This window comes from Nicotiana tomentosiformis, chromosome 2, assembly GCF_000390325.3.
Source record: "Nicotiana tomentosiformis chromosome 2, ASM39032v3, whole genome shotgun sequence".
NCBI classification, from domain to species: domain Eukaryota; kingdom Viridiplantae; phylum Streptophyta; class Magnoliopsida; order Solanales; family Solanaceae; genus Nicotiana; species Nicotiana tomentosiformis.
The window spans coordinates 124,659,537-124,672,953 of record NC_090813.1 but is presented as its reverse complement, the minus strand read 5'-3'; the positions used below and the strand labels follow the sequence as shown (position 1 = coordinate 124,672,953).

At 36.5% G+C, this 13,417-nt stretch overlaps 1 protein-coding gene and 1 long non-coding RNA gene across 17 annotated transcripts; both read left to right on the top strand.

Annotated features, from left to right (window-relative positions):
- The first annotated feature begins 1,467 nt into the window (after positions 1 to 1,467).
- Positions 1,468 to 2,709, top strand: LOC138905328 (uncharacterized). Its single transcript, XR_011413538.1, has 2 exons — positions 1,468 to 2,477; positions 2,591 to 2,709. It is a non-coding gene; the product is annotated as an uncharacterized lncRNA (long non-coding RNA).
- Positions 2,710 to 5,681: 2,972 nt separating this feature from the next.
- On the top strand, positions 5,682 to 10,878 carry LOC104119350 (uncharacterized). 16 transcript variants are annotated; one of them, XM_070196069.1, is made up of 5 exons: positions 5,684 to 5,764; positions 6,883 to 6,934; positions 7,972 to 8,396; positions 8,677 to 8,721; positions 9,119 to 10,878. In XM_070196069.1, the coding sequence occupies exons 3-5, from the start codon at positions 8,329 to 8,331 to the stop codon at positions 9,264 to 9,266; spliced, it is 261 nt and encodes an 86-aa protein (XP_070052170.1). In that variant the 5' UTR covers positions 5,684 to 5,764; positions 6,883 to 6,934; positions 7,972 to 8,328; the 3' UTR covers positions 9,267 to 10,878. The 16 variants fall into 16 exon arrangements, 2 of the variants coding, with proteins under 2 accessions (XP_070052169.1, XP_070052170.1); XM_070196068.1 differs by having other exon boundaries at positions 5,682 to 8,396; XR_004503190.2 differs by lacking the exon at positions 7,972 to 8,396 and having other exon boundaries at positions 5,714 to 6,934; positions 10,253 to 10,442.
- Positions 10,879 to 13,417: the final 2,539 nt, after the last annotated feature.

The following is a 13,417-nucleotide window of genomic DNA, read 5'->3' as shown; positions in this document are numbered from 1 at the left end:
TAGTGCACAAGAAGTATGAATTTGATTGGTGGTGTTAAGGTAGAGTTACTTCTTTGGGGGCTGTTGTGCTAATAGGGCTTGTGTCTTTCCGCCCGTTTGGGAGGTGCAATTTAGATTTGAGCATAGTGGGTGACTTTCGAACGGGTTCTAATGGATTCAAAATGTATATGTGTCAATTGAAATTTTTTCGGAATTTGCATATCGCTAGAATCTATTATTTACATTGGATGGTATCAGTACTTGCGGTAATTCTTTATGACTATGGATTCTATATTTCAGTATAAAAAGGAAAGAGAAATAATTTTAAAATTCAAATAAGGTCTTTCAGAGTGGGTGTGTCGGTTGTGGTACTTTTGTGGTGCTTAAGAAGAATACAGTGGCTTATGAGCCTTAGGGCGGTATAATTTTACATTAGGATGTCTTGTAGTGAGCTTTGGGTAAGGATCATAGTGTTCTAACAAGGAGAAGTGTCAACTTGAGGGTAATTATAATGAGGTGAGGCTCTGCAGATGTTTTGGTGGTAATATTCTTGGGTTTGGTGACCTGCATGGCTTGGTCTAGTTAGAGAAATTTAGTTATGATAGCTTAATTAGGTGCAAATGGATTTCAAAGTGTTCTTGATGGTTTCTACCATGGTTTGAACCGAATATTTTCTACCGGTGTGGGGAACGTGTTGTGTATTGTGATTTTCTCCTGGAAGGAAGCAAGAGAAAGGTTTCTAAATGACCGGGTATGTAATTTGCTAGTTACCAAAGTTAATAACGAGATTCTTGTGCTTGTCACATGATGGTATGATAGATGTGGTGTGGTGTACGGGATTAAGATTTACATGTACAAGGTGGCAGTTTATTCTTGAAGGGAAGGTCACGAATTCTGGACAGAATGGTCAGTTTCAGATATTTAGATTAATGTTATAACTTCTCGGTAATCCCTGAGAAGGGTGCGTATTTCATAAGGCGCATTATGTTTTGACTTACGGATGTTCATCGATATTGCGGTACTCACCTGGGTGATAGGCTGTTGATATTCCAATTATCGCTATGCAACACAGAAGAATTATGGAAGTATTCCTAGTGGGATGATCGTGCATGAAAGATGTGTTAATCATTCGAGTGCTGGAGTTGGGATCAATTATGGTGATTCATGTGTTCCTTTAGTAATATTTTCCCCCGGCGAAGGAAGAGCAGGTATTGGAGGATCTGAAATTTCTGCTTTCTTTTTTCTTGGCATTTTATCTCCCCTGCAAAAATTCTCGGGTAAGAAAATTTGGAATGCAGTTTGAGCTCCCTTTGATAAATTCTATATCAAAATCAAAATTAGATAAAAGAGCTTGTCATCTAGCAAATATATGTTTAGAAACAAGATTTTATAGATCCTTTTGCAAAATAGATTTTGCAGCTTTACAATCAATTCTTAACAAAAAATTTTGATTTAATAAATCAGTTTGAAATTTAGAAATGCACAAAACAATTGCTAATTTTTTTTTTTTAATTGTAGGATAATTTTGTTGGGAATTATTCCAATATTTTGATGCAAATGCAACAATTTGCTCCTTATCATCTTTTTTCTGCTTTAAAATGCCACCATAACCAATGTCTGATGCTTCAGTCTCAACTATTTTGAATGCAGAAGGATCAAGGAGAGATAAGTAAGGAAGGTCTTTGACTTTCAATTTGATTTCTTTAATAACGTTGATGTGGACTGAAGTCCACGAAGGTGGAGGTGTTTTCAACCTATCATTGAGAGGTTTTAGCAAATTGCTAAGGCTTGGAATGAAATCTGATACATAATTAATACATTCTAAAATTCTTTGAAGCTGGATTTTATCTACAATTTGGTTAGGAAATTTGTCAGCAAATTGTATGGATCTTTGAATAGGGACAATGGTTCCCTGCTGGATATTGTGCCCAAGAAATCAAATGTTGATTTGAAAAAGACTATATTTAGTCTTTGATAAAACTAATCCATTTTCTTTGATAACATTAAAGAAAATCTTTAGATGTTTAAAATATTGATCTATGCTAGTAGAAAATACTAAAACATCATCAATATAAACAATAATAAATTTTGAAGAAGGATTAAAAATACCATTCATTATCCTTTGAAATTCAGAAGGGGCATTTTTTAAACCAAGTGGCATTATATTCCATTCTTATTGTCCAAATGGTACCGTAAAAACAGTTTTATATCTTTTCTTGGGATCTATTTGAATTTGCCAAAATCCTGATTTTAAATTAAATTTTGAAAAGATAAATACAGTATAAAGCCGTTGAAGTAAATCCTTTTTGTTTGGAATAGGGTATCTAATCCAGCGAAGTTCTTTGTTCAAAGGTTTATAATTGAAGACTAATCGAGGGATGCCTCGTTCAATTTTAGAGTTTTTATTGACGTAAAAGGCAGCACAACTCCAAGGGGATTTGCTTAGAGAGATGATGCATTTTTCAAGAAGATCATCTATTTCTTTTTGACAATGAATGGTTAGCTCGTGATTTATCTAGATAGGACGAGCTTCTGTAGGGATGGTTTTTCATCAAAGTCATGTTCGTAAGGGAGCCTAACATGTGTTTCTTGCGATTCCAAAAGGCTGTAGGTAAATCAACACAAAGTTCTCTTTGGATTTTGGTTTCCAAAGTTTTTATCTTGGATTGGAGAGAAGAATCTCGAAGTTGCTGTTGTAACCTTTAGAACGCTACTTCTTCTTTGAGAAAATTGATTTGTGCTTCTTTACTTTTTATGGTAGAACAGAACTTTGCCATCGGAGGTCTATCAAAAGGAAGAAGGGTTCTGCCTCCTATACATTCGATTAGAATTCCTTATTTTGTTACCATAAAAGGTATGAGCTCCTCGATGAAAGGAGTACCTAATATAACTGGATTAGTAAGGTCTTTTACTAATAGGAAAGAACTTGAGGCTGACAATGGAGAATTTTCTAGAGAGGTTCTAACTTTAACATTAGAGAGTTTAAAGCTAATTCCTAGTTTTCTGTCGTTAGCAGCTCTAAGACCTTCTTTGGTTTCTTTCAATGGTTGGAATGAGGCCGTCTTGTATGCAGTTGAGATATGCACCTGTATCAAATAAGGTAATGATATCCAAGGTAAAGGACTTATTGACAATTAGGATGAATCTCATATGCTATTTTTTTATGAAAATTCTGGAGAGGTGGTTGATAAAAACTTCTTTTTCAACTGGTTTAGTTCAGTTAGTTTGGGCTCTTCAGGTTTGGTAGAGAGTTGTTGGAGAACAAGACAGTCTAATTCTTGTCTGGCCTTAATTTCTCGAATTTTTTTCTTAAGGAATGTTATTTCACTTTGGAGATCTTGGATAGTTACTACCTTAGGTTTTTGGGAAGGGAATCCACTGAGGGTATCAGCAATATTTCAGGTATTGGAAACTTGAGGATGATTGGAAAAGACACTAGAGTAAGATGTAGAAGGCTTATCTATCGTTGAATTACTCGAGATAATACTCCTTTTGCTTAGAGTCTTGGAGATTGCTTATTATTTCAAGAAGAAGATCTTGTTCTTTGGAGAGAACATTAATCGCAGGTTCCTCTTGACTAGACTGGGATGAAGATGATTTTGTGTCATCATCTTCGAGTTGGTTAAATTGATGTTCAAGTTCATCATCAACAACATCAGAAGTATCACTATCTTCCAATAAAAGTTGTTTGATCTGGTTAAGAACAAACTCATCTAAATCAAGATTTCTAACTTTGTTAGACAACTTGCAGTATTTGGCTATATAACCCGGTTTGTTACATTTGAAACATTTGCCAGAATTGGGATTTTGGAAGTTTGTTGGTTTATGTTTATTGAAAAATATTTTGGATTTAGAAGGAAATGATTTGGTCTTCCTAAACTTGGGTGTAGAAGACCTATATTTCGTAATCTCCATATCCTTGGTTGTTTGTCTCTTATGAGGCTTTTTACTACAAGGTGGTAAACCTAATTGTTCACAGAAACTACCTAGATCTCGGCGGATCTGTGTTCTATCTTTAGCTAATTGTCTTAATATCTTATCATGTCGACAGATTTTGAGAGCGACATGTTGAATGAGACTAGTAAGTTGGCCATAGGTGATTTATTCATAAGGAATAACATTACCAGAATGCTGATTTTGGAGTTCTTCTTTAACTAAATCCCTAAGAGACTTAGGTAGGCCATCTAGGAATTTTTCTTTCCAATATGGGAGATTTCCATCAGGTCTTTTGAAAATATTTTCTTGTGAATAAAAATTTGCTCAAAATTTTTCTTTATCAATCTGAAAATCTTTTTCCAAAATACCTAATTCAGTACCTAACACTGAGTAAGTGGAAGATTGAGGTTGTTCATAATTAATTTCTGTCGGAGAGCCTGTTTCTATAGAATATTTGACTTGTGGAATTCTAGAGTCAAAATTAACAGTTTCGATCCTAGAAGGAAAGGAAGATATTGAATATCTTTAAGACTGAATCTCAGACTGTGCCGAAGAGGAAGAGACATAAACTCTTGACTTGGACGCTGGTGTAAAAAGCTGGTTGAAGGTGTCGTTTTGGGGTTGAGTAGTCTGTCGGTGTAAAAAGCTGGTTAAAGATGGTGGTGAATGGATAAAGGTGCATCGATGAATATGAAATGAGTGGTCTTCAATTTGTATAAAGATTGTTAGAGCTAAACCATACAAGTTGAGATCAAGGTGAATCTTACTTTGCTAGCTAACACTACTTGTCTGCAATGGCTCCGATGAGGTGATGTGTGATTTTTCCGGCGATGGTTGAGTTGGCTTGGAGATTTCCAGTTAAAAAAAGCTAAGGTGGTGATATGGTTTTAAAAAGTGACCTTTAGGAAAATAAAGAAAGATATGTTTTTGGATCAATTCACGCGCAAGAAATGTGAAATACTCTATTTTTGCCATGTCGGCCTATTGTGTTCAATTGATACAATTTTGTTAGGGTTGGAGTGTTATACAAATCTTAGTTAAAGTGTCTAAATGGAAATTAGAGTCAACTTTAAGATGGTGCCTATGTATTTGACCTTTATTTTATATGCTTGAACCAGCTTAGCTTAGGTTTTGACTCGTTGGATTACAATATTTGACTAATTTTGACTAATGTTTAAAGGCATTTCAGATTCACCCTGTTGGATCAAAGTTTATTTTGACTAATTCCTTTAAACAAGGATGGGTTGCACGGGTTACTAAAAAGTGGATTTATTTTGCCAACTCTTCTATGCTTGAAAGAAGCTCATTGTAATCAGGCTCAAGGTGGTCAGTGACATATTAGGGGAAACTTTGGTTAGTGTGGCATGCCACAGTTAGCTTTACTTGATATAGGCAGGAGAAGTTAGTAAAAAAATAGACAAGGCTAGCTATTTAGGTTTTTGCTTAAAAGAAGAAATAAATATTGGCAATAGAGAGAAGATTGAGCTTCCGTTTGTCAATAGATTTTGATTTTATTTTTTCAAATTTTTTGAAAAATATTTTTTTTTTATGAAATATGATCATATTTAGGAGAAAAAAATTCAAAAAATTTCAAATTCTCAAAAATTAATTTATGACAATTTTGAGTGAATTTTTTTTTTTTCACTTGTAAAATTTCAACTTTTTCTTCAAATAAAAATACATATCCAAATATAATTTTAATTTTCAAAAATTATTTTTAAACACAACTTCAAAAACTCATTTTTTTTAAATTTTAAATTTATGACAATGTCACGCGGTTTGGAGGAGGCAGAAGGAGTGATGAGGACATCAGCTGACTTTGGCTGTGGAGTAAATGCTAATCCAGAAGGTCTGTGTCATAGCCTTCTAAATCGTTTGTTTCTTGAGGAGATCAAACTGATCCTGCATTAAATCCAGTTTACTTTTTTCCTCAAAAAAGTAGTTGGGCGTTTAATTGATGCACACACATATCGGATCTCTCAGTTTGTCGGCTAACGTGGTATAGGTATCTGAATCTCATTCTCCGTCCCTATACCACTAAAACTAAATGGATGTGGAATCAAAACAAGGCAACAAATCCACCGGAATGACGCCGCCTCCAAATTACGGATCGCGAAGAGGAAGAAATTGCTGCTTCATCTGCCTCGCCATCCTTCTCCTTTTGGGCCTTCTCTTCCTCATCTTGGGCCTCACCGTTTTTAAAGCCAAAAAGCCTGTCATTACCGTTAACTCCGTTTCTCTACGGGATATGGATTTCTCCCTCGACATCGTCAGGCTCCAAGTTCACCTCAATGTCACCCTTCAGGCCGACCTTTCTGTCAGAAATCCCAATCGGGTCGGGTTCAAATACGACTCTACTTCCGCCATCCTGCAGTATAAGGGCCAGGTCGTCGGAGATGCCCCTATTCCGGCCGGCGGGATAGGTTCCCGTGATACGCGTCCGATGAATATTACCCTCACCGTAATGGCCGATCGATTGCTTTCCAATTCCGGTTTGTATTCCGATATTCTTTCCGGTTCTGGTATGTTACCCCTCACTACTTACGTGAAATTGTCTGGGGTGGTCCGAGTTCTCTTCAAAATCCACGTGAAAACTACCACTTCTTGCGATTTGTACATCGATGTTCTTAACAGGAAGCTCGCCAACCAGACTTGTCATTATAAGACAAAGCTATGATTCTCTCTAGTACCACATTACACGTGTTGATTCGTTTCACTTGTTAGATCTAGTATGTAATTTCTCTAGTACCATATTTGCTATTTTCCCATTATCTTTGTTTGTAGTCTGTATATTATAGTAAGAAATTGAATAACAAAAGACATAGAAACGATTGCTTGGTTTAATTTTCCAAGATGTTAGTATGTAGTCCAACTTCTACTGATCTGGTGAGAAAAGTATCTCAGGTCTTTTTCTTAGCGTATATTTTATCACCAACAACCATATGCTGATGGATGCATTATTTTTAGTTGGTTTTCTGAAACACAGCTAAAAGATATTGCAGATGGGCTTAGTGATGAGGTAATTGCTGTATCCGACTGCTTGAGACTATTTACTTTGTTGCATTCTTGTTGCTCATCATTTGATGAGTTCATAATTATGGCAGTTCATGTAAACAATTGCTTGAAACTATTTACTTAGTTGCATTCTTATTGCTCGTCGTTTTGATGAGTTCATAATTATGGCATTTTATATATCCGACTGCTTGAGATTATTTACTTTGTTGCATTCTTATTGCTCATCGTTTGATGAGTTCATAATTGTGGCAGTTTATGTAAACGATTGCCGAGATTATTTCATCTTTTGTTATTTTTCCGAATTTCTTAAGAGACTTCAAACATTATATAGTGCAACAAATTTAAGTCTATCCAAAACCTCAGCTTCTTTCGGGTATTTTATAGTCCAAATACATATGCGGCCCATTGTCCCTTTTTTTTTCATTTGAACACCTAAACTAAGACATGTTCCTATTGAACACTTGAACTCGAGCCAAATTGTGTCTATCAAACACGTCTTGCGCTCCTACAGGGCAAACTAAACCAAACTGTGTGACACATGGAAATATTTCTTTTAAAACAAAACCTCTCTTTTATCTTTTTTATTTTTTTCCTTCAGAATCTCCTTCCCCCTCCCCCAGACCCCTCCTTTCGTCTTCTCTTTAGTCCTTACCCCTCCCCCTGCCCTTCTTCTTCGCGTCCTTATGACTTATCAATAATCACTTATTTTATTTTCTTTTCAAAATCAACAATCAATTTCACCATATTGGATTAAGTCATGAATATTTTTCTGGAGATGACTCCAAACACAATGATAAGATATTGGGTATGGAAATTTTGTGGAGATTTCTTCGACGGATTCTTTCTTGTTTTTATAACTTCTCTCTCTTGTCCTTATCTTCTATTTTTTTGTCTACGTGGTATACATACAGAAAATTACTCTCTAAGTTTCTGACTTTTGATCAATGAAAAAAGTAGAGCAAAAAGAAGGAAAATAGTTCATATCATTCTTCAATAAAGAATCGCCGGAGATTGAAGAATCTTTTTTTTTTCATTTGACAGTATGACAGTCGCCGACACTAACAATTGCGATGAAGTTTTCATGGTTGGTGTTAGGTAATGCTCTGATGGTGAATGTGAACTTGGAAAGATAGCTCGTTGGACAGTGACAACTTTCAGAAGTTGCAGTTGACATAAATGGTGGAATTCCGGCGTGGACGAGAAAATTCTGAAAATTCTCAACTTAACTGTTATGGAATCATCGAAGAAGGAGATGATGGATGAAAGACAATGCGGATTACATAAACAATATTTTTGTGTTGTTTTGTGGCTCAAAAATGCAAATTGCAAGAAGGTGGATGGAGCCGGAGGGTGGTGGGGTGGTTGCTGGGAAGGAGATTTTTTTTTGTTTTGTAAATAATGGCCTCACACGCTCATAATACGTGTGGCACACACACTGTGCCATATCACCAAAATGTGTCTGATAGGTACAATTTCGCTCAAGTTCAAGTGTTCAATTGGAACAAGACATAATTCAGGTGTCTAAGTGAAAAAAATGAGCAAGTTTAAGGGGCTGCTTATGTATTTGGCCTATTTTATATGTTTCCCCGTGACTGCATGTGGGAGAGATAATTAAGGACGACTTATGGCCCAATCCACTGACATATTTTAACAACGTAACATGTTTCCTTCCATTCTAGGTTATGTGACGTGATTTCCATCCTTCTTTCTTCTTCAAGCTAAGAGAAACTTGTGCTTTGTTTGTAGGAAGCTGATAAGGAAGATTCTGATGGAGAAGAGGACGATGAAGAGGTAAAGTAAACATTGATGAGATTAAACTACCTTCCTTTTTATAGTTGTTTGATATGGAGCTTCTGGTTTTTGTGCTAAGCTTTTCTGACTTGCCTATTGGATTTTCTGATTCTTTTTTGGGTTAAATTTACTATGATGTTGTTCTGTCCTTTTGTGCATTCCTATCTCACTGTTCCTTATTAAAATTTAAAACATTTATTCGCAAAATAGATGGTGCATGTGTCATGAAACAAACACAGACAGATGCATAATTAACTGTCTCCAAAATAAAGTTTTTGGTTATCTGGGTTAGCCATTTTATATTTGGATTTTTATTGAGCTTGAATTTTCTCAACCTAGGCACTACTACTGTTGAATCTTGGCTCTGACCATAACCTTTTCCTTTTAAATGCTACAGCCAGTACTACATAAGTTTCATAGAGACATGGAAAATGATGCATTGTGATGAAGTTGACTGTGTTTGGATTTCTTCGGAGATAGTGATGAAACATGGGAGTGTCAATGATCATAGTACCGGTAAATCTGATGATTCATTAAATCGTTAAGATGAAAGAAGGATGTTCATGTATCCAAAAGGTGATGGGGACATAGGCAACTAGTAACGAGAGTGTAAGTTGAGGGATTAGGGGAAGTAACCTAAAAAAAAATTCTGCTGAAGAATCTGCACTTTTAGAGGTAGTTTAGTACCTTTTGCTTCCACGATACAGAGATTGACTTTATCCCGAACACATATATTCATCTTTTACCATCAAGAAAGTTGATAAGGAAGGGAGTTGGGGCAAATTGGGAAACAAACCTACCCCTCTACTTTCATATATTGTCTACATATCAAGTGGACCAAAAAGAACAACAAGTGATTTAAATAAAAGGAATTTGGAAGATTTTGGATTACTTAATAGATCAAGGGTTATTTTTAAAACTTTGCTGATTGTAGGGGTAAATTTGGCCCAATAGTATAACGGTAGGGGTAAATTTGGCCCGATAGTATAACGAAGGTTAAATGCAGACACTATATGAAAGTAGAGGGGTATATTTGGCCCTTTTTATAAATGCGGTCCAAGCTTTCGCAGAAGTCAAAGCTAGGAAATTGAATATGAAATACCTAATTGTTTGTTTGTATGACTTCTCCTGAGGAAACAAGACCTTACAGAAAACTAGCTCATCACATCCAACCATAGGTAAATGAATTATGATTTTAGGTGTGTGATGGTTTGCTATAGAATTGCCTCTCGTCTATGCATCCTGCAGAAAGGAGTTGTCCGATTCGGACAACAGTCAAATAAGTGCTTTACATCTAAAGTTACATATAATTATGTTCACAACTTGTGTTACAGGCTTGGTGTTATTTACATAACGAAGGTTGAAGATGAATTACCTTAAGGAGATTGAAAATGAATTGCCTAAATGCTTTATGCTTTTCAGCTATTGTTGTATATGCTCTAATCTGAAAATGCTATGACAGTTGAAGTTTGGTGGTTATAACATCTTATATAGTGGGCTTTTCAACTAATCTTTTATTCCTATCAACCAGGTAAATGTGGATGATGAGGATGATTGTTGAACTCTTCATCATCTCTTTAAATTTATCCCTTCTTCCAAACTTTGCTCATATCAGTGTCAAATATAATTTTCAGTTGATAAGACAGTTAAAAAACCTATTTTGTAGCCAGCCAACTTCTGTTAGATTTACCTGTGATGAATATGGTAGCTGTTTTCGTGCCCGGAAACTCTTTAGTCCAAGCCTCATTTGATTGGCAAGTTGTACTTTTCGTTAGTAAGCAGGACTATGGTGCTCCACAATGTGTGTTAGGTTAAAAGCTGCTCTTTGCTCAGTGATTCACCCGCCACTGGCCACTAGATCCAGGATATTCAACCTTATTTTCAGATCTGGTGGCTCGGTTGATTCGCGGCTTTTTTCCTATTCCCTTCCCATTTTTCTTATATAGTCCGTTTTTCAAGTAATTAATACGCCAGCGCCTACTTGTGTTTGGTTGAAAAGCTCCATACCCCCCCCCCCCCCCCCCCTCCTTCTTTTCTTTTTTTTGCTGGGAAGAGGTTAGTCTCAAAGGTAAAGGAAAGTAGTTGATTTGATGTTCTCCAAAAAACGACAATCTCCCTGTAAGCTTATCTCTTGCATATGAATTTTCTTGATGGACATGTTGACAGTGTAATTTTGCTATATTTTTCGACCGGATTTAAATTGATAATGAGACCTTTTAGTTAAAAACTTTCTGCAAAAATTACCCCCAAAGAGTCTTAGGCCGTATGTTAAAAACAGATTTTGATTTCCTAAAATCAAATGAAAATGTTAAACGAAAATTGAAAGTAATCAGGAAGTATGCCTTCCCAGATCTTCTGACTTTTAAAATTACCCGACATTGTTAATTTTCAAAATCTGCGGTAAAGAAACTTTGACTTTGCACTTGGTTTGTAAATATACCAAGTTAATTTAAAGAATAAATTGGTTAACACCCAATAGAGGTATTAATTTAAACTAATAAATATAAGCACATCATTTTTTGATGGAGTTTTATCACTTAGTCTTGGTTAATTGATTTTATTTATTTAAAGTTGAATAACTTTTTTTAAATGAAAACGATTTAGTGCATATTCTCTTATATATTGTTCTAAAGAATGTCAAAATTAACAAAGTAATAAAATGAAATGCTTTAAAATTCATATAATTGATTCACGATTAAGAAAATAAAAAATAAACAAATATAAGCTATTCCGGTCTAATACTTTCTTCTTGCAGTTAAAATAATTACGTCCGGTAAGGTGCCATGCGCATGGGGCTAAGCTAAGTACGTGACGATTGCCATCGATTGTTGGGGGCAACATCAGGTGGCGGCATCGCTCGTGGCAGCTGATGGCTTTTGGCAATGGAACGGCGAGGCCTCGTGCAAGTAGCGTCGCAAGGTGCCGTGCGCATGGGGCTGAGTTTAGTACATGTTGAAGGTCGTGCGGTTGTTGTGGGTTATGTCTGTGGCTTTTATTTATGGCGCCTTGTTCGTTTATATACTCCAACGGTTCGTGCCTGGCAGGGCTTGTCTTGGCTTTGCAATATTGGCATTGGCAACAACACATGGCTGCGTGTCGCGTGTTGGAGCTGTTGTCGGCATGTATCGGCGAGGCAAGTGTACGTGCGGCACATGAGTGGTGTTCGGCTTGTGTGGCTAGGTTGGATCCCTGCTTGTGCAGCGACGTCCTAGCCCGCATGCCATCTCAGTCATGGCACAAATCACTCCGTTTCAGTTTATGTGAACCTATTTTCTTTTTGGTCCGTTCAAAAAAGAATGACCCAGTTCTAAATTTGGAAATAATTTAGCTTAAACTTTCAATTCTGCCCTTGATAAAAAGTTTTTATAACCACACAAATACTATTGACCCTTTTCTGCCATGTTTAGGACCACAAATTTCAAAAGTATTCATTTTTTTTTTAAATTTCGTGTCCAGTCAAACAGATTCACGTAAATTGGAACAGAGGGAGCACGACGTATAGCCCATAGGCATAGGGGCAAAATATCCCGGTCCCAGTTTTCACTTCTCAGGACCCCATTCTCAGCTCTTTATCTATCCCTCTTCGTCCGTTGAACAAACTCTGCAAATTTGAAGCTTTGCTTCACAATTAAAAATTGCAAGTGATAGTATCATCTAACCAAACAACACCTCCTCTTCAGCCCAATAGAAATCATCAACCACCCGTTTCCTGCTCATTATCACAAACATGAAACAACTCAGCAATTTTGGGCCGTAGAGAGCTCTGCTTCGATAGCATTTCTTCGGCCTGCTCTGCACCACATTTCCCCTCCTCCATTATATATATAACATCATGACATGCCATTAATGTTAGAGTATTGTTTACCCTTAAAATCGGATAATAATTAAATTTGTAAGTGATTTTAAGGATATGTGATTTCACTTGGCACAAACTGAGAAATATAAGAATTGAAGTTAGAAATTAACTATAAAATGAAGCAAACTAATGTAACGCGCAACTTTGGCCCTCGAGCTAGGTCGCCCTCGAACCAACTGAGTATATTATTGAAAAGCAAGAACTGAACAACTGAATAAGAGAGTTTAAGAGAGAAAACGTAATATATTGCTTTGTTATGCGCGTGTCCCTTTACAAATTGATTGTAACCCCCTTTATATAGTAGAGGAGTTCTATATATGGTACAATTCTAAATACATAAGGAAATCTTCTGATTGGCTAATCAACCGGTGTTGACTTGATATATGCCGAGATCTTCGCCACAATCCTCGCCCTGTCACGGATTCCTCAGCTTTTTGTTATTCGACCTAGCAAGCTTCCTTCGATCTCGCTAGATCCCTATCCTTCTCGGTCTCGACCTTAGCTGGTCTCGATATCGATCGATCCCTGAATCACGAGCTAGGCAATATTTATTCATGTAATAATCCAATATAACTTAGGATTGAACCTCGGTCTGCCACCTCGGTCTCGATTAACCATACAAAATCGGGCAAGCACGATTTTGACTGTATACAGATAGTCCCCTCGTTTTTTGGAGAGTAATGACAAGAAACGATTTGAGCCTTTGATCATGACGTAATCGTCGTGACATAAGAAGTAGAAGTGACAGAAATGTCTCGTCGGCACAGTTTCCCAGGTGTTTAATGCGCGTCAGTCGACGGTCAGCCACTACCAGTTTTGAACCGTCGTTTGTGAAAAAGA

Excerpts from the sequence above, each read along its gene's own strand:
- LOC104119350 (XM_070196068.1), top strand. The coding sequence starts at position 8,329 with ATGGCCTCACACGCTCATAATACGTGTGGCACACACACTGTGCCATAT. Across the intron at positions 8,397-8,676 it reads CACCAAAATGTGTCTGATAG|GAAGCTGATAAGGAAGATTC; the intron begins GTACAATTTCGC and ends CTTTGTTTGTAG. Across the intron at positions 8,722-9,118 it reads GAGAAGAGGACGATGAAGAG|CCAGTACTACATAAGTTTCA; the intron begins GTAAAGTAAACA and ends TAAATGCTACAG.